The sequence below is a fragment of the Stegodyphus dumicola genome, chromosome 3, assembly GCF_044657685.1.
Source record: "Stegodyphus dumicola isolate Sdum_Otavi_A_Nest chromosome 3, ASM4465768v1".
Lineage (NCBI taxonomy): Eukaryota > Metazoa > Arthropoda > Arachnida > Araneae > Eresidae > Stegodyphus > Stegodyphus dumicola.
The window spans coordinates 25,402,900-25,429,304 of NC_140770.1; the positions used below are offsets into that span (position 1 = coordinate 25,402,900).

Genomic DNA, 26,405 nt, shown 5'->3' on the forward strand with positions numbered 1-26,405 from the left:
ATGTATGCAGATCCTTTCTTTGGAAAAAATTCAATTATCCGAATGAGGTCCAGTCCCAATTGATTCGGATAATTAGAGTTCTACTGTATAAAATTATGAACTACTGATTTATAAAATTATGAATTTTTATTACTTTTTTTACCTTCATTTTTTGGTCATCAATATTTTGCAAGATAGCATTATAATTGAAATAAAAAATATTTACAAATTAATAACTTAATTTTCTTCACGACTTAAATAAAAAGTTTAAAATTAAATTTTGAACTTTATTTTCTGTAAAACATACTCCAAAATTACATGGACACGCACAGAACAGCCATGCAATTAAGGCATCTTCAAATTATAAACTAGTAAATAAAGCATCTACAAATTTCATAATTTTTAAAATTGATATGTTCAGATTATCTTTTAATGATGGTATCGTAAACAGCTGAACTCATTCGAGTTTGAAAAAAAAAAAAAAAAAATAGGTTCCATGTTTTATATTTAATACTTAAGAATTAATTTTTGCGCATCTCTCGTAAAATTTAAGCGAGATGACCAATTCTTTAGATTCATATCCAGTATTAGTATATGCAGAAAATATATATAAAAAAGTCTGGATTAAATGATGAAGTGAAGTAAAAATATCAATAGTATTTTTTTAAAATATTTCATAAAAACATTTTTTGAATATGATCTTTATTAATGTTTTATATCACTCATTTATAAAAATAGAATAAATGAAAAATATTTCAATTTTTCCTTGAAGGAATATGTGATAATTAAAATGAACTTGCAGAAAAAGTATATATAAAAGTAATGGATTGAAGTCAAAATTGTCATATCGTTAGATTAAACCATTCATATTAAGTAAAATTTGAGTGTTTTAAATTAAAAACTTGTAACACCTAAATACATATTTAAATGAATTCTCATATCAAAATATTAATCAAATCATTTAGTTCATATAAACTGAATACATGTATGTATTCAGTTTATATGAATCCATTTCAATACCAGTCTTCATTGCTCTAAACTTAGCCTGAATTAGATAATGTTCTCTCAAATCAGATCATGTTTCTGATTCATCTGTTAAATATTCATGATTCCTTAGAGCTCTGGTGATCCCCTAGAATTATTACTGATCAAGTCCACAGCAGAAGATTCACTACAAAACACTGAAACTGATGCCTCATCTTCATTTTCACTGCTAGAACATTCGGAATCAGAAACGAATGCTTGTTTCTTTTTCCTTCTGACCACTGCTACGGGGCTATCAGTCTCACTGTCACAAAGAGTTCCTTGAGAGGAAAATATTGGTGAAGCAGCTACAGCTTTGGCAAATGGAGTTTCTTCTTCAGAATTAAACTTTTTTGTTATTCTAAGTGGTGTTATCCTTTTAATAATATCTTCAGTTGGTGTAGAGATACCACAAGATACAAAGCTGGAATGAGAGTCAGAATAACACTTGCTTTGTTCAATTTGTTTTGACCTATCAGTTTGCATTTGTGTAATAGACTGTATTTTATTTATCGTAGCTGGAGTATTAGGTAATGAACTGGGAACTACAGAGTTATCTAAGCTATCATCATCAGTGACAGCAGATATCCCAAATGAATTATGAAGTGAATCATCAGCAGAAAATTCATTTTCACTTTCAACAACAAGGTTTTCAGCACTGGTATTAGCACTTGATGGGCATGATGTTTGCTGACTGCTGTCACTTTCAGGTATAATTTCAATAGGTCTGTAAGAAGAGATAAAAAATGCATAAAATTAAGGCATGCAGTCTTAGCAATTACCAATTGAATATTTTAGAATGCATATATATTAAAACTTCAGACATTGATACCAAATGGTACTCCAGCCCATCCATATATTCAGAAAATTTTTGTTTAATGTTTTATTTCAACAAAAATTATATACCGTATATGCCAGCATAAAAGAAGCAATTTTTTTTTTTTTAATTAGGTATGAAAAACGGGGTGTGTCTTATACATCGATACTCAGTTTCTGATTACATTCATTTCTGGAAATTTCCTCTATTAAGTGTTATGCGATTTTTTTTTCCCTTGCAGAGTGTAGGAATATTACAGTTATGTAGAGCTTGGTGAATGCGCATACACCGTCATCGACAATCACAGCTGGGTTCGTTTAAACTTCTAACTTTTTAACGACTTTTAGTACATTAGATTTCTACTGTTCAGTTTTCTTAAATTTGTTGGCAAGTTATGGCTCAAAACAATGTCGGCATTTCTATAACATAGCATACAAGCTAAGTATGCTATCGATTATGGTCGAGGCACCCTGGCGGACTGTTGAAGAAACCTGCCCTACTAGTATCGGATCAGTTTCGTTCTCAGAGAACAGATATTAAAAATAAACTGAAAGGATTGAAAACTCAGGTGTCTGGGTTTTGATGAAGAAGATTAAAAGGTGTTCCTCCCCAGATAGATTTTGTTATTTGTGGAAAGTATTACTTTGTATTTGCATTACTTTATACTTAAAATACTGTAAATACATTATAATGATCAGTAATAAAGTTTTATCTTTCAAAAATGTGTATAAAAAAGGGGTGCATCTTATACGGCGGCAAATACAGTGATTAAAGAATTTGTTTTATTTCTGTAAAACAAGACACAAAACACATTTTATAAATAAAATTCAACTATATATTGTTACGAAATATACAGGCTCGGTGAGATAGCTTCCCCCACAAAGCAGTTTTGGGGTTGCCACATTTGACAAGAAATCGCCCATTTGGAGACAAAATTGGCGATATACCATGGATGGTTGGAGAACCTTCTGGAATGAATTCTTACTGGTTTAGCCCAGAATGTTCTCTAACACAGGCCGAAAGCTATATAAGCCCTCCTGGTCCGCAGTCAGTCAGTGTGTGTCTCTCATCGTGTGTGTGCCTCGTCTAGAGTGCTAGTTAGTTAGTATCGAGTTGGTGTCTCGTCTAGCGAGTCAATCCCTGCGGAGTCAATCGACTTGACAGCCGGGCAGCGAGTGGGTCGTCCAGTGCACCAAAGGGGTCTGTTAGTGCATCGTCAAGAGAGCGTGTTGAGCTACGAGAACGACTGAACCGAAGAGTCGGGAGCTTGTGTGTCATCGAGTGCGTTGCGAGTTGTAGCGTGGAGAGTCTCGAGAGTACGTGAAGTTCCGAGAACGACCAAGCAGAGTCGGGTGTTTTGCAGGAAGCTGTCTCCACCGTTATTGCCTGACAGTGTGAAGGCTGTGTTGCTGATTGTTCCAGCGTGTTTATAGTAGATCTTTGACGACTGTAAAAGTGTTTTGGAGCTGTCCTGATTAATATTGATAAATAAAGTGTGTTTCAATACTTCATCAAGTGTCGTCGTTATTCACTCCAAATTTACGAACCCCGTACGAACGTAAAGGAAGAAAATAACATAACAATTTGGTGTGAAAAGAAAAAAAAAAAAAAAAAACGTTACAATTGGTGTTAGAAAGTGGGATTTGAGGGTGAAAGCCAGTGACAAGATCAGTGGAAGATCTATTAAGACAGCTCATGAGTGCCTTTGCTGAATTTCAAGAAAAAATGGAAGCCAGACAGGAAAAGTTGAAAGCCGGATATGATGAGATAAAAACTGGATATAAAGAGATGACAGTTGAGATCAAAGCCGGACTAGAAGAGAAGAAAGGCCGACGAAAAGAGATAAATGGCAGCCAAGGAAATGTGCGAGAGCAACTCCAACAGCTGAAAGTGGAGCTTACAGAAGAAACTAGAGGCATAAAAGATGATGTGGAAATGAGAGAACTGGCATCTGAAGAATCAAATGATGAAGAAAAGAAGGAAGTAGCTAATGAATTGTCTGAGAAAGATCAAGAAATTAAGGATGAAACATCTAACGGGATTAAAGAAAAAGAACAAAAACATGAAGAAATAAAAGACGGTAAAAAAACTTTTTATTCTCAAGTGCCTTAAGTGGAGGTGGAAGAAAGTGAAAATGCGAATGTCAAGTTCGTAGAAACTGATAGTGAAGTTATGAAGTCGCAATTAGCGAGTATTGAACCATCTGAAAATGCATGTGATGCAAAGATGAGAGAAGTTGATGTGCAGCTTAAGCAGTGCACTCCGGTATTGCAAGAAAATTCACCCAACTCACAAACTGGGTGTATGCCTCATAGTGCATATTTTGCAGACAAGGACTTGATTCTAAACTCGGATACTTCTGCTTGTAAAGGATCGGATTCTATTCGCGACCCTGGTGCAAATATCAGAGCTGGTTTTCAGGAAAAGCTGGAAAATAAGCGTGTACGTTCTGCTAAAGATATCGAGGTGAAGTATACGCATGCTGCAATGATCTACAGAGTGGTGAACGAACTGTTTTAGATCTTCCAGTGGATAAAAAGTCTGAAAGGACTGAATTTTCAGACTGTGACATGGAAAAACAGAAATGCATCTGAGAACTACAGTGGAAAAGTATTTGACCCGGGTATAAATAATGAAAAGACTGAGACTGAAATTCATTCTTAACTTTAATTAGTATAATTTAAAATTGTTGTGCGTTTAATTTGTGTATATGGACTTGTACATACTGTAAATATCTGTTTCTTTAGTTATTTATTTATACCTTATGTTTTGTTTGTATTGAATTAGGCTTCTGACCAAGGGTTGTACTGCCCGGGACGTGCAGTCCTTGAGAGGGGGGCAGGTTTGTGAAATGTACAGGCGCGGTCAGATAGCATCCCCGCAAAGCAGTCTTAGGGTTGCCATAAAACAGCAAAGAGGGCAGGGTTGCCACATTTGGTGAGAAATCGCCTGTTTGGCGACAAAATTGGCAATCTACCATGGACGGTTGAAGAACCTTCTGGAACGAATTCTTACCAGTTTAGCCCAGAATGTTCTCGAACACAGGCCGAAAGCTATATACATCCTGCTGGTCCGCAGTCAGTAAGTGTGTGTCTCTCATCGAGTTAGTTAGTATCGAGTTGGTGTCTTGTCTAGCGAGTCAATCGAGTTGACAGCTGGGCAGCGAGTGCCAAGTGGGTCGTCGAGTGCACCAAAGGAGTCTGTTAGTGTATCGTCGAGAGACTGTGTTGAGCTCTGGGAACGACTGCACCAAAGAGTCGGGAACTGTGCTTGTGTGTCATTGAGTGCATCGCGAGTTGTACGTTGGAGAGTCTCAAGAGTACATGGAGTTCTGAGAACGACCAAGCAGAGTCGGGTGTTCTGCAGGAAGCTGTCTCCACCGTTATTGCCTGACAGTGTGAAGACTGTGTCTCTGATTGTTCCAGCGTGTATATAGATCTTTGACAACTGTAAAAGTGTTTTGGAGCTGTCCTGATTAATATTGATAAATAAAGTGTTTCGATACTTCATCAAGTGTCGTCGTTATTCAATCTCTACCAATCTAATTCCAAATCTACGAACCCTGTACGAACGTAAAAAAAGAAAATAACGTAGCAACTGGTGTCAACGTAACAATATATTAATTTATATATTACAACTATAATATTAATTTACAGAGGCCTTAAAAATTAAATAAATGATTTTGTTTTTATCTTTATTAAACTAATTATGAAAAAAGTATACTACATATATTAAAAAACTTAACTCTGCCATTAATTATATGAATAAAAAAATAATTTTAATGCTCACGTGTTTATAAAAGTCCTAACCCAGCCCTTGTTTTCACAATTGTTTGTAGACATACACTTCAAGTTACAAAATTTTTTAAATGACACAAGGATTCATGTTTTCATATTTTAAAATTTTTAAAAATTAATTTTATGTAAAATATTGTACTCATTATAAAAAATTAAACGTCATATTCAGGAGCTGTACACAAAATGAAATGTATTTATACATTTATATATAATTAAAAATAAAATATCACTTAGATAAAGGTTTATGATATTAAGGAATTACATGATGAGGATTTCTATACAAATTATTGTGAAAAATATTGGTAGATTCCCCCCCCCCAAATGGAGGTCTTTTTTGCAGAATCTAGCAAAATTCATGCTCTAGAAAACACTGGTAGGCTTCAATATTAGCACATAGCCAACTCATAATATTTTCAACTAAACTGAAAAATATTTATACTTCATGAATTTTCGTATGATTGTCAGATTATGATGTTAAAATAGTAAAATTTCATGAGAACAGTAAGAGTTTAAAACTGGAAACTTATAAATTATTTGTGTGAAAATTCTTTTGGCATACCAAATATAATAAAATCATAAATTAACCCTTTTAGTGCCGAGTGAAAGCATCATATCTATGCGAAGAATACTTTGCAAATTTGATGAATTTGTTAAGATTTGGGAAAAAGCTTATAAAAACCAAACTAAGAATATGCTATAAACTATGCTTACAAAATTTAAAAAGTAACATATTACACAATAAAGAAAGAATAAAGTAATGCCAATTGTATTTTAATATTTATTGAAAATCACACAAAAAACATGAATATAAAACATTATGAAGAACACAGAAAAGTTCTTTTTAACAAAAAATATTTGCACATAAGAATATTCATTTCCATCACAGCTTTTTGTAGATCATGCAGTATGAATTATAAATATTTTATTTTCAATCATTTCTAACAAAACTAACATCAGACCTTAGACCTTAAAACTAAAGGATAAAACTATGATGCACACCAAGGATCTGCTATGAAATAAGTGATTTGTGTAGCTAGTATAATGTTACTGAAATAAAATGTTAAAATATTTATATTTAGTTATCTAGCTATTGAAAATATGTAATATTTATGTATTACTACTCACAGTAATAATTTATTTAACATCGATGCTTATTTATGCATTACCCTGTGTAATCCGTTATTGCACTGATTACAATCTTCACACAGCCCCCCCCATCCTTCCTACTAAGAACAATGCAAACATTTTCCCTTTTCCAAGGAAGTTTACGAATACCTGAGACTGCTCTAATGCTCGATGTTTTGCCCAATGATCTTTCTGGATTCGTCTTCTTTTCTGCCATCTGTTCTGTTATTATCAACTGAATGATATTGCTTATGAATTTCAGTCATCATAATTTTTCTCCTCTAATCATTTGGTACAAAATGTATGCATTCAAAACCATTCATGAAAAAATGGAAAAAAAAAAGTTTTTTTTCTCGTTCAAAGGAGTCTAAAGAATCACACTCCAGATGCTGATAACGCCCTATAAATTTATTTAAATCATCTATAATTACCGGTTTTTCGACTTCTTCCTGCTGATTCCTTGTTTAAATTGCAATCATTTTATTTGCAGCTATCCCATGTGTTGATAAAAGTAACACATTCTTCTTCTGTGATTTTTTTTTCCTCTATATGCTAATAATATTTCCCGATTTCAGAAATGCTTGTATTTGCCCACTTGTAATTTCTGTTTAAGATGTGGTGGAATATACGAGATTATACTCGTATTTTCTGTTGCTGCATATTGTGCCGGTAAAAAATATGTTTCTTAAACAGACATCTTGCTATTGTAATGCTTGTAAAAATATTGTTGGCCATTATCAAGTATCACTTCACAAAGTAACTAACCATGTTCAGTAATCTGTGTATTATAAAACATGAGGAAGACTTTTTTATTTTATTTCAACTTTCTCCCATTGATCTTTGGCTCCCTGATAGCAAAAAAAGATATGCAATAAAGACAGATTATATCAGTTAGCATCTAAAATTTGGTTATCCATTTTTGATGCTTTTTATTCAGCAAATATTTATCAGTGCTGACCTATTTTTTGTGCCTACTAATGACTCGTCTATGCTCAAATCAGGGTTGCCACTCAAAGAGGAGACTGAAATTCCCTGACTTTCCAGGTGTTTTTGTTGAGAATAATCACACTTACTCCCTGGTTTATGATATGATGTTAAATGTATATTAACCATAACTGTTTATATTTTGCTTAGGTTGTATTGGCAACAGTCGTTGTAGTTTTGGTTTTGGTGTGATATGTAGAAATGTGCTGTTCCATGTGCATGATTAATTCCATCATTTAATAAAGCCTCTACTTAATTATCATCGGCCTCTGATTCACCTTTTTTAAATCTTTACAGTTTTTTTTTAAATTTCAGTCTGTCCGCGTAGTGCACGTTGGATGTGCTGAGAGGTGAATTAATTATGGTACCACTTGAAAACACAAAAATTTGCCAATTACAAATGACTATATGTAAAATCCCCAAAGCATTACTATTATAACTATAATAGGAGTTATTTTCTAGACTAAAGACTGAGATTAGAAACTGCCCAATCTGGATTAAAAAAAATGTCTTTCTTGGAGACATTTTGCAGCTAAAGGAAAAAAGGAAATCTATTTAATAAAATTTTAAAATAAATTTAGGTATTTTATATTTATTTAGCAGCATACATAAGCAAAAAAATATGTGCATTAAATTTCGTGATAGCAAGTCATCATACTGTTCGAATTAGTTTCAAGATTATGCCAGTGAAAACTGCCTGAAATTTGAAAGTATTATAACTAATAAATAAACAAATTTAGAGGGAAGAAGCCACATTAAATGATAAGAATAACATTAAAATATAATTACTTAAAAACTTAATTATAAAAATCAGCGATATTTTGGCGAATATAGTTATATTAAATGGTTAGTCTAGATGACTGATTACTATTTTTTATTTTACTACAAAATTACAAATAAGGAGTTTATTAAAAAGAGAAAAAAAAAAGTGTAAAAGATTTTGCGATAAAATCTTAGTACACGTTTCGGCCTTGCCACGATTTTGAAAATTGTCACCAATACCAAAACGACCCGTTTACTGCTTATCAGAATGTCTCCAAATCCCATGCATACCGTATACTAGGATTAAACTAATTTTGTTTTATACGAGAATGGGAAAGTATTTTTTTTTAGCTTAACATGTGCAAACAAGTCTCTTGATTCTCAGGGCCGTTCCTAGGCCATTGGCTGCTTGCATACTTTCCTAAGGCTGCTGCCTCCAAATTAAAAAAATTCTCAATGATTAATAAATTTTTTATTTCATACTCACTAAGCACTTACATATGACTAATTGTACAAAACTATTTACATATGACAAATTGTACAAAACTATTTACATATGACAAGTACTTACAATGAATTTGAAATATTTAGGTGCGGTGTCATGAGAGTCCAGCCGCCTGTGTACTTTTACATCCTGCAGCCCTATCGATTTTCAAGGTTACTGGAAACTTGCTTTGCCTTTCTAAAAGACAATCTGATTGGAGCTGCGAAAATTGGCTCTGCGTTAGCTGCCCGAAGGATGCTTGCAAGATACATAATTTGCCAAGATCGATTCCAGCAATGGCACAAAACTCGTTTTTTTGTGTATCATCATATGAAATCCCCTGACTTTTTTTTTTTAATCAATTTTTGAATTCCCTGACTTTTTATGGTTTTCCAGGTAGTGTGGCAACCCTGTCAAATGCTAACTAGTTGAACAGTGAAATTTGAATTTCTTATTTGCATGAACATCAACAGGTTCAAATTTTGCTGCCGAGTCATATTTATATGGCTATTCCCTGCTAAGGTGTTGTCATTCACAAGATGAAAAAACTTGCAAAGTAACTGAAATCTGTTCTGGATAAAAAATTTTAAAACCATGGAATATATCTATGATTTGTTGATCAGTAACTAAACAATGTAGGTCGACAGGTAATTCCCATTTCAAGCAGAATGGCTATGAAAGCTCTCAACTCTAGGATTATGTTTTTCTTCCAGTTTACTGCTCTGTATCCTCCTGGCATTCTGGTATTGGTGAAAAACTGTTTTGCGAAGGGTTTTGTTTCAATTTTTTCAGAAACTCATGGGTAAAAATAAGTTGAAATAATCTATAGGTTTTGAATTGTTCAGTTGCATATATTTAAGATGCATGGTTTCCAAATATAATAGGCCAATCACTCGTCATGGTAACTTCATGGAAACTCTTCAAAGATTCCTCAATATCACTATCGTTCTTTTCACCTTGCAAAACTTCTTCACTAGTTTTGCTGCCAGTATATATATTCTATGAGGACACTGACATCTGATGCACATAACTGGTCATCACTATCAACATCTTCATGTAACCTGTCAACAAATGCAATTCTGCATCGTCCATAATGATGTACTTTTTTATAAACAGGTAGCAACAGAATTTACAAAATTCTCTGCTAATTATAACTGTATTAAAAAGGTGACAGTTTTTGAACACTGATTGCTAAGAAATGCCGTTTATAACGGCATTTCTTAGCAATCAGTGTTCATTTTATTATATAAGATTTTAGACCCGCCGTGTCACTGTAACACTGTTTTGTGACACAAGAGCTTTGTGTTTTAACAGCTATAAAAACGTTGCAATTCAGTTCCAAGAAACTGTATCATATGGAGTTTCTACCTTATCACTCCAGCGTATGCGCAGTCTTGGCACCAAACAGCACAGAAGATAACAAAAACTTAAATTCCAAAACAATTTTTTAAATTCTTTTGCAATGAAATCAGAATCCTTATAAAGTTCTATAAATTTATTTTGAGATAAGAGTTCTCTCACAATACGAACAGTAATGCTCTGTCAGATACATCATGATATGCTGTCATTGGAATTTTTCGCAAATGTTGGGAACAACAATATAATGCCATTTGACACTAACAGAGTTAGTAACAGACATTAGTAAATCGGAAAACAGCATCATTGAATAGCATTTCAAGAGAGAAAAATTAATCTCAATTTATTTTAATTTATTCACTAACTGACCCCTCAATGCAAATTGAATATGTAGTCAAAACCTGCAGATTTTGAATTTAAATATCTAGTTCAATTTTTGTTGCACAGGAGACAAACTTTTTAGTGCTTTACTTTTTATAAGGAGTATACTATGTTCCTACATATAAGTATAAAGACCATAGTAACATATAAAAAATTAGATACCAATTTCCCAAAAAGTGAAATCTTTAAATGTACAAATGTGAGATTTTGGGCATTATTTAAAACATTTCTGTGCCTGGAAGTATGTCTACGATGAAGGATTGCAAAAATAAAGGCCAGGTAAAGACTTCTGTGAACATAGCATATTAACAAATTTTTATATTTACTTTTTAATATGGTGTTTTTTTAATTGAACACTTGGTAATAAGAGATAACTAGTTGGCATATGCAAAAATTTACAGACCTATATATTTCATGCCCACAAACGTCCCCACTCAGCTTTTACTTTTTTTGGATTCAGTAATGTGAAGCATATAATTTTATTACACATGCATATTTGCCACCTAAGACAATCAAAAATCAGATTTTTTAAGAAATCAGGAAAATTTTCTAAATGACAAAAAAGATTTTTTAAATAACAAAACTGTACAGAAAAAAAAATATTTTTAGTAACTAATTAACTTTAAATAGTAACTAATTTTGAAAGTTCAGTAACTAATTCTTAAATGTAAATACAAAAATACATGTAAAAAAAATCTGATGTGTACACCACATGACTTCCTTGTACGGAATATTAAATTATACGCATTTTTTCTTGCATTTTATTTAAACTTATTAGATTGAATTATTCGCCGACAGCGCATAAACCACAATAGAATAAATGCATTCTTTAAAATTCACTTTGTTTACCATAGCGACACTCTGGCGCTAGGTTTACTTAACAGTATTATATTTCATTCATATTATAACTCAGAATGCACATTAAATTATTTAAAGAATTATCTAATCGTTGCCACATGTTCTATTCAAATACTGTAATAAAGCTAGAACTATGTATAAAAAAAAATTAAGCAAACAAAACAAAAAAGAAACAGTTTTTCACAGACGATTGAGTATTTCTCATTTAATTAATTCAGTTCTCACTTCGCGAGAAGGCAAAAATACATAAAAACTCAAAATATCTATATTAAAAATTATGAAGTAAATCTCAAACTCTTATTTCCTTGAAAAAATTCCAGAAAGAATTAAGCATGATTTAATTGGCAATAATAAATGAATGCGTTATCTTTGTTATTGCGAAGCTAAGTTTCTCTAGATTGGCAACAAATCCACTAGTCTCCTGTTTCAAATGTAAACATCAATGGCCGCCATAAAAAAAGGCTTAGTGGCACTTAGACAACTTTAAAATTGTTGATAATTCTAAAAATAGTGCAGACAGATTTACTAAAGGCATAAAAACATTAACCGGAAGATAAAAACAACATAATACAATCATTTTTAAGGCAAAAAATGTACAATTTACAAACATATAAGAGTAAAGAAACTGAGATCACCGAGCCGGGTAACAAAGTAGATATATATAAATATATTTATATACGTTTGGTTGGGCCGATTGCAACCAAAATATGAGGTGCACATCTACATGTTATAGCAGTCCTATATACAAAATTTCAACGTCCTGAGGCTACTCGTTTTTGAGTTATGCGAGATACGCACGTACGCACGAAAGTACGTACGTGCATACGTTCGTACAGACGCCATGAAAAATTCTCTTCAGAATTAATTTTAAAGCAGTTTTATAATTCTTTTTGAAGGAAAAGAGTATTTTATTCTGTCCTTACATACAGATATCACGCAAAAACATCGTTAAATTGCATTCGATAGCGGTCAAAATGGATATTTTCGTTGAAATATGCTGCCTGAAACTTTTCGCGATTACAATACTTCCTTTTTACTTCGTACAAGGAAGTAAAAAATTATTATTTGTACCTTTTAATAATAGAAAAATACTCTATTCACTTTCACTAATCATTAAATAATACTTTAACCAAATAACTAATCGTTGATTGCAAAACATGTATTAATGGAAATCTGCACTGTAGAATTGTGTTAAGAACACCAAATAATGGCAAAATGGAGCGTACAAAAAAGCAAAAAGCTTACAAATTCTGTAAGAATACCTTTCCAAAATATATATATATATATATATATATATTAGCATTTTTTACAATAATCTACATAGCATATTTTCATGATAATAATTCTCATCATTTAAATTATTAACATCAGAAGCATTTTTTCAGACTGATATTTTATTTTCAGACTGATATTTATACAAACACAAATATTTCACCAATCAGTTTTTGTATTGCCTGATTTTGATTTCCAGTTTTGAAATTAAATAACTTTGTCAATTTTTGCCATATGGGAGTCACTCCCCCCATTTTATTTTTTATAATGAGTGTAAAATTTACCTAACTATAAGTATAGGGATGGAGGAATATATAAAAAATTAGATTTCATAATTTTTACCCCAAAAAAATTTAATTAAAAAATGCTAAAACACAAATATTTGCATCATTTAAAATACTTTTGTAATAGGAATTGTAATAGGAATGTTATGATCTAATGAAAAAAAGATAAATATTAATTCTTCAGAAGCAATATTTATTCTTACAATAATTGGAAAATGTGTCCCTTGTCAAACGATTCTTTTTACTTTGGGAGAGATTGAAGCTTATGTTTTGTACCATTATTTTGAAAATCGCCAATTAAATTGTGCACAGGTGCAAATATAACTTAATTCTTCTCACACCTATTTTTAAAGTGGAAGTAATAACTATGTCTCTATTTACTTAGGGTATTTTATAACTTTCAATAGAGCTTTTATCTTAACTCTAGAAGCATTTACATCTTTCTTAAAAATGGTAAGAATTAGGATACTCTGGTCAAGGATTCTAGATAAACATTTCTCTAAAGATAATTAGTGTGTACATACATGCTTCAGATTTTTTTCTTATTTTAGTATTATGCGGCTGTTAAAATTATTTGAAGTTTTCCTTCTTTTTATAAATCTTTCCAAGATAATAATATATATCAAAGTGTTCATCCACACTTATTGGTAAAGAAGCTGCCCCTTTTTCAACTGTTAAATTTAAGAGGTGACAAGTGCAATAACTTGCAAATCTGAATTTTCTTTTCTTAAGATGCCTGCAACATTAGTCTTCAAACCTACCATCGCTGGTGCATTGCCAGCACTAAATACTAAGCAATTATCCTAAACTGCGTTTTTATTTTAAGGTTTTAATAATTAGATGTGCTATACAAAGCCTGTTGAATATCCTTCTAAAGTGGGGGCAGAAAGTAAATTATACTCAAATACTGAAGACTTTGAATTTTAAAAAAAGAAAGAAGAATTAGATACAGATTTGCATTGGTATTATTGTTCTCATCTGTAGAAGGGCAGAATGGAACCATTTTAATGCAATTGATAATTGAAAATTTATTTTTCATACCAATTTCTTGAATCCACTTCTTCTACAACTGCAGCTGTTTTTTGTCCTTGCGCTTGAGTATTTCTTAAATATTTTACTGCTAGGAGGAAACTTTTTTCTCTAAATAAGTCTACAGCATGATCTGATGGACTCAGTTACAGGTTGTGCTCCAGTAAATGGCAGAGAACGGGCATTCTGCATTAATAACTTTTTGGTCTTTTGTTTCCACAGAAAAATTTAATTCCCCCCCCCAAAAAAAAAAACAGCTTGTCATTGTGTATGCATTTGTTTAAAAACATCAGCCCTTCCACTGTGCAAAATCGAAAAATCGCAGCGACAATTGTACACAGTGCAAATGTATTATATTTCCTTGACGAAATAATATAAGGAAAGTCATCTGTATATGATCTTTGAAAAGTGCATGAGTAGTCTACATTTTCAGCAGACATAACTAAAGACAAAAGATAAGTTTCTTAAACTGTTTTTCAAAAGCACGTGAAACTTACACTGCTCACTGGTGAGATGAACGAAATAACCTTGATCTTGCTTTGTGCTCATTGGCTAATATAATGCTAAATAGCCTGTAGCAGCGCTCAATTTTCTTTGCAGAACTGGAACATGATGTTTTCAGAAACATGTTTTATACTCTTACAAACAAAGCAGAAGCTAGCTATATCTCACTGATGAAACAACTTTGGTTTTCTTTTATATGTATCTAGAGAAAAACAAGTGCTTTCAGATGTCTAAAATCTTTTCTGTTTTATTTGCTTAATTTCTTTCATACATCGTTCTAGCTTTATTATAGTATTTGAAAAGAACATGTGGCACCGATTAGATAATTTTTTAAATGATACAAATTTTGTGCATTCTGAGTTATAATATGAACGAAATATAATACTGTTAAGTGAATCTAGCGCCAGAGTGTCGTTATAGTAAACAAATATAGTGAATTTCAAAGAGTGCATTTATTCTGTTGTGGTTTATGCGCTGTCGACGAAGTAGATTTTATTCAATCCAATCAATTTAAATGAAATTCAAGAAAAAAATGTGTATAATTTAATATTCCATACAAGGAAGTCATGTGGTGTACACATCAGAATTTTTTAATAGTTGATAACAGCTTTTCTCAAAATAGATTGAGAGTAATTTCTTTCTTACACTAAGTTGCACAACGATCTAACACTGAATGTGGGATTATTTCCAATAAGCTATGCTCTCAGTGTCTGGTAATAGATTAAATCATTCGAAATTTTATTACTTAGCTTTTATAGGAACAAGGAACTAATATCTTTTCTTTTGCTCTATTCGTTTCTGTGCATTTTTGTTGCATTTATTTGTTTGCACATTTGCTAAATCACATAGGTTTTCTGAATGTGAATGAGATTTTCAGATGTTAATAAAAAATAATAATGTTTTGTGAATTGCAAGATATTTTTGTTTTGGTTAAAATGTTTAAAAGGAAAAAAAAAAACTTTTTTTGGGTGTAAATAACAAAGTATTAAGCTCAGCTATCTAAAAATCATTAGAAATTTTAACAATAAGCGAAAGTCAGAAGAAGTATGTTGGAAATTGGGTTGGTGCAAATATGGCTGGAAATCTGGGGTTTTCCGCCTAAATCAGGAGAGTCGGCAACCCTGCACATGGTATGCCAAAAATATTTTTATATAAGTATTTAAGTTTTTAACCTCTAAAAATATTTTACTGATATTCTCATGCATTTTTATTACTTAAAGATCATAACTTAACAATTACTGAAAAATTCATTAAATTAGAATTAATTTTAATTTTTGAAAAAAATGCTACAAATTGGATATCTGACAGAAGCCCATCAGTGTTTTGTAAAACACAAATTCTGTAAGAATACCTTTCCAAAATATATATATATATATATATATATTAGCATTTTTTACAATAATCTACATAGCATATTTTCATGATAATAATTCTCATCATTTAAATTATTAACATCAGAAGCATTTTTTCAGACTGATATTTTATTTTCAGACTGATATTTATACAAACACAAATATTTCACCAATCAGTTTTTGTATTGCCTGATTTTGATTTCCAGTTTTGAAATTAAATAACTTTGTCAATTTTTGCCATATGGGAGTCACTCCCCCCATTTTATTTTTTATAATGAGTGTAAAATTTACCTAACTATAAGTATAGGGATGGAGGAATATATAAAAAATTAGATTTCATAATTTTTACCCCAAAAAAATTTAATTAAAAAATGCTAAAACACAAATATTTGCATCATTTAAAATACTTTTGTAATAGGAAATATGCTTATGATCAACAATTGCGAAAATAAAAGCTGGGTGAGAACTTTTTGTGAACATAGTATATCCAGACAATAGTTGTTTTCTATTGGTTTTCTAAATGGCACATTCATCTAACGTGAATTAATAGCACCTTAAGTGTACATTTTGTATTGTGTTACTTCAGCATTATTTTGCTGAATGAAAAAAATCAAAAATGTGTAAATATTAATAAACGTAAGCAAGTTTAAATTTACTTTGCATGACCTTGAAAGAAAGCTTAATAATCTGAATCATCCGAACTTTTCACTGCTTTATTTATATATTAAGATATGCATTAAATAAATATTAAAAAATTACCTGGCACAGGATTTTCTGCCTTTCAATGGAGAATAATTAAGCTGAAAAGAAAGAAATATGAATTATACCAATATTCACATTAACTGAATTTGAAACTTAAAGGAGATAAATTATCTCAAAAAATAAACTGGTTTATTGCATTACATGATTTTTTTTTTTTTTTTTTTTTTTTTTTTTTACTTCATTAACTGCCAAAAGCAGACAAAGTTCAATTTCGTGGGGGATACATGCAATAAGTCCGCAAAAGTAATCTGCCTTGATTCTGACAAAAAAAATTTCTAAAAATAACTTATTTTCTCATCTCAGAAAAGTTCACTAGCAGTCTGAATTTAATGACAGTGATTATATTTCCAATTTAGTAAAAATTTCCAATTAATCTAAATTTAATGACTGTGATTATACAGGGTTCATAGCCACATTTTAATTAAAAAAATAAGCACCTATAAGCACTTTTTAAGCACATTTTAAGAAAGAAAAATAAGCACCTGTCTAATTACATTATACACAACAGCATAACCTTAAAAGAAAAATTAGACTTGCAATTTAAAATATGAGCAATACAATATTTATTGAGAGAATGAGCATACCTCAACCATGGAAAACAATTAACTTTTTTTTTTTTTTTTTTTTTTTTTTTTTTTTTTTAAATTTTAAATGACAGTTCAATTTACAGAACTAGTTTACAATGAGAGGAAAAAAAACTATGCAGAACTAAACTATATTACAAGATTTAATGATGAAATTTCAGCTCAAAATAGAGAAAATAAATAATAAGACATATTTATTGTATTCACTTGGCACCTAATAATAAATATAATTTATTCTTCCACTCATATTAATATTTAAATAATTTAACTTAAATCAAAATTCTGAACATTTTCTAAATTTTCATTGCATAACAGTTTTCCCTTAACATATATTCCAAGCAAAGTAATTTAAGTAAAAAAAAAAAAAAGGAACATTTCTGAGATCAGGAGACGGAAAATTGCTTCATGCAGTCATCTTTTAACAGTAAAAGCTTAACTAACCCGCATACTTGGAAATTGCCAAATATTCCGTACAGTCGAGCGTAACTGGAAAAAGAGGAGGCGGTGAGATTTTGGCCGTTCTTTAGATTACTCGGCTAAATAAATGATTTTGACATTTCGATATGTTCATCATATAAAAATAGACCAACGGAACTGAGAAATATTCTGCTTAGAAAGCACAGTCAAACTCTTTTAAGTGTTCATAAATAAATCTCAGACTGAACATCAAAATTAATTATCTCTGCAAAATACCGCAAACATTATTGCGCAATACGTGCATTCTTCCATCCGTGATATTACGCAATCGGAATCAACAGCTGCTGGTATTTGAAAAATAAGAACTAAATAAAGGAAAAGAAAGAGACTCAACTGGGGGGTTTCTGATTCTAATTTTGAACAGACTATGTTAAATTTCCGGAATAGAATCTTCTTCGCCTGGATTGGGTAGACCGCAAAACTTTTAGTCCTATTCAATCCAGATTGGGCAGTGACAAAAAAAAAAAAAAAAAAAGTCCGCTGCTTCAATATTAGAGATTTTGCGGAAAAAGGATAGAACTTACCAACCTTCGTACTGTATAATGTATTGGCAATTAAAAAAGGGGGGAAATTATTTTGACTATTCAATTACTTTCCTTTATTTAAGCCATTCCAACACATTCCTTAGAAAGCTAATCTGTGTAAAAATACACCCATTTTTGGAAGTTTATCTACACTTCAGCAGCTACTGCAACTATATTATTATAAATATTCATACATATCCTCATAAGATAAGCACAACGATCATAATAAACATGAATATGAACTAACCACGCGGAACGAGAATCCAAATTATTAAAATCTTGATAGAAATTCAAATGTGTGTAGTATTTGGGTGGGAGGAAAAGAATATCGAATGTACCGGAATTTTCTACGGTTTTCGCAATTCTTTGACCAATAGAACGATGTGTACCTGTCTGTACTATCGCGTGCACCATAGGTTACGTTAATGCAGAGAAAGGGGGAAAAGCTTATTTCTGGGAGTATGATTCACCATCTGACGTTCCATATAAGGAAGAAAAGTTGTTTATTTAGTTTTGCCTTTGGTACAGGGGGAAAATGCACGTTCATTAAAAAAAGCACTAAAAGCAAAAAATAAGCACTAAAAACAAAAAAATAACGGCTTTAAAGAAAAAGTAAGCACCTATAAGGGCCTTTATATTTTATTTTCAAATATAAGGACTTATAAGCACTTGTAAGGACCGCTACGAACCCTGTTATATTTCCAATTTAGTAAAAATTCTATTCCAGGATTTTGTATTTGTATTTTCCATTTGAATTCATCCAAACCCTAACATAAAATGAGTTTGGTTTGGTTTACGTTATTACGGCAAAGGAGATGGATGCCTTTGTGGAGGACTTTCTAAAGGAAACTGGCTCGTATACATGTTACATATGGGGAATACAATGGAAACGCTCATGCAGGCAGCCCATTCGTGAGAATCGAACCTTGGACTGAAGTACCAGTGTTCAGTGATTTTACCGCTCGTTGACTTGCTGCTTATCATGTGTCAGCAAGCTGCCTTTTTAGAACTTGTGAGAAGTGGAGGGACACTGAAACCAGCAGCAGATGCCAAGGCATTGGATGCCTGATATACAAATGTCAGCATCAGAGACTATTTTGCTTCATGAAGGCAAATAGACAACTGCCTGTGATTTTACTGACAGCTGAATCAATGCAGCATTAATTACAAGTCTGTCTGAGCATAAAGTACGTTGCACCCCACTAGATGTGGGATTCTGCAACAAGCAGGCCAAGTACAATTTGTTGTTCCTATTTCAATAGAAAATTTGATTTCATGGATATTGCTCTTTACCCTATGTATAAATGAAATGTATATTAATTTTTCTTTCAACATTATCTATTTAAACAAATAGCTTCATTATATTATTAATTAATTAAAAATTCTGCCTATTCAAAATCTTAATCTGAACATCTCATCGACATGATGGCAAAACTATAAATCTGCACTTTTTGGGCTTTTTCACTTTTTCTTTTAGTGCTATAATAGTGCTAGTCAACTGGCTGACTTAAAAAGTAGCTTATCTATGTTGCCATAGTTTTGTACAGTACAGGAATATTTGGTCATTGGTTGTTTTTCCCAATACTGGTCATAGTATGATCTACTGGTGGGTGTGAAAAATATAAAATAATACTCAATTAATGAATAGATCAGAAGTTTTCAATCATGTCAAATGTAGACTTACATAAGGTCCATTTGTGGATACCATTCAAAATTCTACGCATGCGAGAATGTCTGCACACAAGCACTCACAGCATTCTTTGTGCAGAATCTACTGCTACCTGCATTCACAGTTTCCATCTATACTCTTCATAATGTTAAATTAAAATACGAGGACTATTCAGAAAATAAACATTTCTGTCTGACGTCGCTAGGCAGTGTTAGTTATTTTAGTGTCTGCGAGCTCGGCATCTCCCTCAGTGTCCAGCCACCACAACAGGAACATTTCCACACTGCCTGTTTTTTCGATGCTCAAATTTAAAATGTGCGCTGAAATTAAAAATCCTGCCAGTTGTGAGGTGCACTCTGTGATACAGTTTTTATTGGCAAAAAATTAGATTTCATGATTTTTACCCAAAAAAAAATTTAATTAAAAAAATGCTAAAACACAAATATTTGCATCATTTAAAATACTTTTGTAATAGGAAACCTATGGAAATTTATCGGCAAGTGTGTGAAGTGTACGAAAACAACGTAATGAATGAAAGTTCAAACCGGAAATGATGCATTCAGCTTAAAAATGGTCGAACTAACGTTCACGATGAAGAGAAGAGTGGATGCCCTAGCATTGTGAGTGACAAACTGATCGCTAAAGTTGATGAAAAGATTCATGAAAACCGCCGTTTCACAATAGCGAAGCTTTCGCTTAGTTTTCCACAAGTTTCAAGGACTTTGTTGTTTGAAATTGTCACATAAAAGTTAGGCTGCCGCAAATTTTGTGCAAGATGGGTGCCAAAATTGCTTACAGACCACCATAAAGGTTAGCAAATGGGGGGGGGCAGCTTTGAAATTTCTGCAGGCCTACGACAGACATGGTGATTCATTACTGAAATGAATCATAACTGGTGATGAGACGTGGGTGAGACACGTGAATTGTGAGACAAATTTACAGTCCATGCAGTGCGAGCACACAAGTTCCCTCAAAAGAACAAGAAAATGTTTGCAAACCTTGTCACCAAAGAAGATTATGGAGACTGTGTTTTGGGATAGGCAAGGTGTGCTTCTGATTGATTTTCTCGAACATTGTGCCATAATAAACTCTGAGTGGTACTGTCACACATTGTGCAACCTTAGGAGAGCAGTTCAAAACAAGCACTGAAGAAAGTTGACATCCAAAATTTTGTGTTTGCACGACAATGCTTTTAATTATCAAAGTACATTTTAACATGATGAAAATAAAATTAATAACTAATTTAAAATAAGAAACTTAACTTAATTTAACTCATAACTAATTCCTAAATTATAATCCTATGACACATGCAGACGAATACAACAAAAAACAAAATAAATTACTCGCTTCCCTTCAGCTTGAGCATTTATCTAGAGTAGATTTTTGACAAGAAACCAACTTTATGGCTCAACTTTGCCTAATGCCATTTGAGGCCATATTCGTAGTTCAAGTTCATTCTATAATATGATGGATGAAATGATGATATTATGTTCATTATTGCAAAATAGTAACGGGTTCAAAATTAAAAATCAGAAGATTGGGTGATTTACCAGATTCAGAGGCATGTTGAAAAAATAAGAGATTTGATGAAAATTTAATTTTAATAATAAGCTTTAAAAATTGATTCCAACTTCTACGAGTGTAAGATAAAAAGTTTTTGGTCTGACCCAGAGATGCACTCCAAACAGCAAAATTTATTTTCCTGCCTGGGTGCTGTTATATATGTAACTGTAACTGTATCTATTATTATCTTTAATCATAACTGTAATATAGAATAGTAGATGAGCAATGTAGAATAAAAGATGTTTGTGTACATCTTGTAATCATCTCTCAGCACTCACCCAACACATATAAAATACAACACATGGCGCAGCCGGTCGTTGATTAAAAAAGAAAATCTTTTTTGAAGAACCATGCAGCCTCGGTAAAGATGTTCTAAACAAAAACATCATGGGAAGTTGTTTACTGTGAAATCGAGACTTATATCGCTGGTAAGTGAGTTGTTTATTTTTATTGGAAGTGGCTAAAAATACGTATATATAAACTATTTAAAGTCCTAAATTAAATATGGATGGATTAAAGCCAACAAGTAATCTAAGTTTCGAAGGAAATTTAAGCGAAAATTGGAAGAAATGGAAACAAAAATTCCAAATTTATATGTTAGCGTCTGGTGGTATTACTAAATCACCTGAAATTAAAGTAGCTATTTTATTGCATATAATTGGTGAAAAAGCACTTGAAAAATTTAATACTTTTAATTAAGTGAGGAAGATAAGAAGGATGTTGACAAAGTAATTGAAGCTTTCGAAAATTTTTGCATACGGAAAGCTAACGAAAGTGTTGATAGACATATATTTTTCTGTCGAATGCAACATGTAGGTGAATCGTTTGATGATTTCTTAACCAATTTAAAGAAATTAAGTAGCAACTGTGAATTTTCAGAATTAAAAGATAGTTTAATAAGGGATAGAATAGTAAGTGGAATTCTAAATAAAAATCTCAAAGATAGATTATTAAGGGAAGATCAGTTAACATTGGAGAAATGTATTAAAATGTGTAAAACTTCTGAATTAGCAGAACTTCAGCTGAAAACTTTAACTGAAGAACATAAAATAGAAGCTATCAAACGTAATAAATTTCGACCTTCAGAGGAAAAAAGTCAGCCTTGTAAGAAAGACTATCATGTAAAACAAAAGCAACAAAGTACTAAATCTTCTTCAAACTATCAAGGAAATAAGTACAATAATCCAAAACCATGTAGAAAATGTGGAACTTTTCATAAGTTATACAACTGTCCTGCTTATAATAAGATTTGCTTGTACTGTAAAAAGAAAAATCACTTTTCTAAAATGTGCACTTTTAAAAATGTTAATGTTGTACAGAATAATTTAGAGCATGATTTACATAATAATGGTAATGAATATATTTTAGGGTCAGTAGAAGATACAAATCCATTTTCTAAAAATAAAACAGAATGGTTTGAAAAACTAAAAGTAAACATATCTAAATATTTATTTGTTAAGTTGGATACTGGAGCTCAGTGTAATGTGCTACCATTGCCTAAATTTAAACAAATTTAAGAGAAAAGAATGTTAAATTTAATTTAAATAAATGTAAATTTGGGCTGAATGAAGTGAAATATATGGGACATATATTTTCTAAAGATGGTTTAAAACCAGATGAAGACAAAATTAAGGCTATTCTAGATATAAAACCACCAAAAAATGTGAAAGAATTAGAAACTTTCCTAGGAATGATTACATATGTTTCTAGATTTATACCTAATGTATCAGAATTGACATCATGTTTAAGAGATTTGTTGAAAAAACAAGTTATCTGGAACTGGAATGCAACACATGAAAAAGCATTTAGAAAACTAAAAGATGTCTTGGTAAATAAACCAGTTTTACAGTATTATGATATAAACATGCCAGTAGTTTTATCAGTAGATGCATCTCAAGAAGGACTAGGAGCAGTCTTACTGCAGAATAATTTACCAGTGGCATATGCATCTAAGGCATTAACAGATACACAGAAGAATTATGCTCAAATTGAAAAGGAAACTTTAGCTATTGTATTTGCATGTGAGAAATTTCACCAATATATATTTGGAAAAAATATTACTGTGGAAAGTGATCATAAACCACTGGAATCAATTTTTAAAAAGCCATTAAATAAATGCCCTGTAAGACTACAAAGAATGCGTATAAGATTACAGCCATATCAGTTTGAGGTAAAATATAAACCAGGAAAAGAACTTTTTATAGCGGATGCATTATCAAGATCATTCACTGATAAAGGGTCTGATTTCTTTGAAGGAGAAATAGAAGCTCATGTTGGATTAGTTGTAGAATGTATACCAATGTCTAATGGTAAAATGGAAGTTTTTCAACTGGAAACAGAAAAAGATGAAGAACTACAAGTTTTAAGAAAATTAATTAAAACTGGATGGCCAGATGAAAAATGTATGGTTCCAGAACTGGCAAAACCATATTTTAACTTCAGAGAAGAACTATCAGAAGCGAATGGATTAATATTTAAAAATTCCTGTGTTGTTGTACCAAGAAGTTTACAAAAAGATATGTTAAGCAGAATTCATTATGGTCATTTAGGAGTAGTAAAATGCAAGATCAAAGCAAGAGAAATATTATATTGGCCAGGAATGTCCAAAGAAATTGAAGCACTTGAAAAATTTAATACTTTTAATTTAAATGAAGAAGATAAGAAGGATGTTGACAAAGTAATTGAAGATTTGGTACTGAATTGTCAAACATGTTTAAGTTTACAAAAGGTTAATACTAAAGAACCAATGATATCTAAAGAAATACCTAATGGTCCATGGGAAGTATTGGGAACAGACCTCTTTTACTTTCAAGGAAGGGATTATCTAATAGTTATAGATTATTTTAGCAAATATGTTGAAATTGGACATTTGGAAGATTTGTCAAGTGTAGCAGTGATAAAGCAATTGAAATCAATTTTTGCAAGACATGGTATTCAGAAAATAGTATATTCGGATAATGGTCCACAATATAATTGCAGGAAATATAAAGATTTTGCAAGAAGATGGAATTTTGAAACCAGAACTTCAAGTCCAAAATACCCACAGTCCAATGGAATGGTTGAAAGACATATTCAAACTGTCAAGCGAATGTTAGAAAAAGCTGTAGTTGACAACAAGGATCCATATTTAGTTTTACTAGAATATCGTAACTCTCCTATTTCAGATGAAATTAAGTCACCTTCAGAATTGATGTTTGGAAGAAAAGTAAATGGATTGATGCCTATAAAAGAGAATTTTGTCCAAGCTAAACGATATGAAGACCATAAACAACATTTACTGAAGAGACAAACCTTACAAAAAAGTTATTATGATAGGAATGCAAGACCATTAAAACCACTGAAAACAGGAGATCATGTTTACATAAAAGAGAAAGGGAAAAAACTAAATGAAAGAGGGAAAATTATAGAAGAAGCAGAAAGACCACGTTCATATAGGATCATAAGAACAGATGGAAGAATTGTAGAAAGGAACAGAAGAGACCTTCTTAAAGGAAATAATCAGGAAGAGTTTGCAATACAAAACAACTATGAGAACGAAGTTATAGATGAACCCGAGATACATGAAAATAGTAGGAGCACTACAAATTTAGATGTGCCTGTAAGTCCTTCAAAATCTAACAGAAGTGTTGTGTCACCAAATAGTGAAAGAGGTATAGTATCATCAAATATTTCAAATGGACATAACTACGTCACTCGATCTGGTAGGACTGTTAAGAAACCTTATTATTTAAAAGAATATGTTTAATTTTACTACTATTATTATTTTTTATAAAAAAGGGAGATGTTATGTAACTGTAACTGTATCTATTATTATCTTTAATCATAACTGTAATATAGATTAGTAGATGAGCAATGTAGAATAAAAGATGTTTGTGTACATCTTGTAATCATCACTGAGCACGCACCCAACACATATAAAATACAACACAGGTGCAGGTATCATTAGTTCGTATCACAAGTTTCAACTTGTTCTCTCACGTAGCTTGTTTACACAAATTTTTGAAGTAAACGTCTTGCACTTCAAAAACAGGTTTGTATGACGTCATTAAAATGGATCAACTTGAATATCGTGCGGTCATAAAATTATTCATTTTGGATAGATTAAGCCCTAAGGAAATTCATCTGAAGTTGATCAAAGTTTACGAGGACTCTGCTCCTTCCATGTCAACCGTTAAAAAGTGGGCAGCTGAATTTAAAAGTGGTAGCACATCCCTCGAAGATGACCCACGTGAAGAACGGCCAAAAACCGCAACCACACCGGAAACCATCGAAAATGTGCATGATATTGTGATGGACGATGGGCAAGTGAAGGGTGTCTGCGAGATAGCTGAAGCTGTGGGGATATCGGAAGAAAGGATGCAAAACATCTTGCATAAAGAATTAGGGATGTGAAAGCTCTGTGCAAGATAGGTGCCGCATTTGCCGATCAAAAGCAAATGACTTTCAGAGAAATCTTTGGATATGTACAGGGATCCTACTGATTTTGTACGGTGATATGTCACCATGAATGAGACATGGGTTCACACTACAGGCAAGAAACAAAATAGCATTCCAAGCAATGGGTGGAAGCCGGTGGTTCAGTGCCAAAGAAAGCGACTGCATCTGCCAGAAACTTCATGGTCAGAGTGTTTTGGGACGCGAAAGGGATCCTGTTAATTAATTACCTTGCAAAAGGGGAAATAATTACAGGTGAATATTACTGCAACCTTCTTGACCAGCTGATGCCAAAATTCGCGAGAAGAGGCCTTGCTTGAAGAAGAAACAATCGTCTTTTACCAGGACAATGCACCTGTGCACACGGGTGCATTGGCAATGGGAA

The 26,405-nt window shown here is 32.0% G+C and overlaps 1 protein-coding gene across 1 annotated transcript in view; it reads right to left on the reverse strand.

Moving 5' to 3' along the window:
• Positions 1–654: 654 nt before the first annotated feature.
• The window catches only part of LOC118186474 (uncharacterized), a 154,214-nt gene continuing 128,463 nt past the window's right edge, over positions 655–26,405 (reverse strand). The window contains exons 25-26 of the mRNA XM_085812652.1: positions 16,767–16,807; positions 655–1,729 (exon numbers count right to left, since the gene is read on the reverse strand). Of these exons, the coding sequence (XP_085668778.1) occupies positions 1,093–1,729; positions 16,767–16,807 (678 nt within the window). The 3' untranslated portion in view covers positions 655–1,092. The remainder of the gene's footprint in view (positions 1,730–16,766; positions 16,808–26,405) is intronic.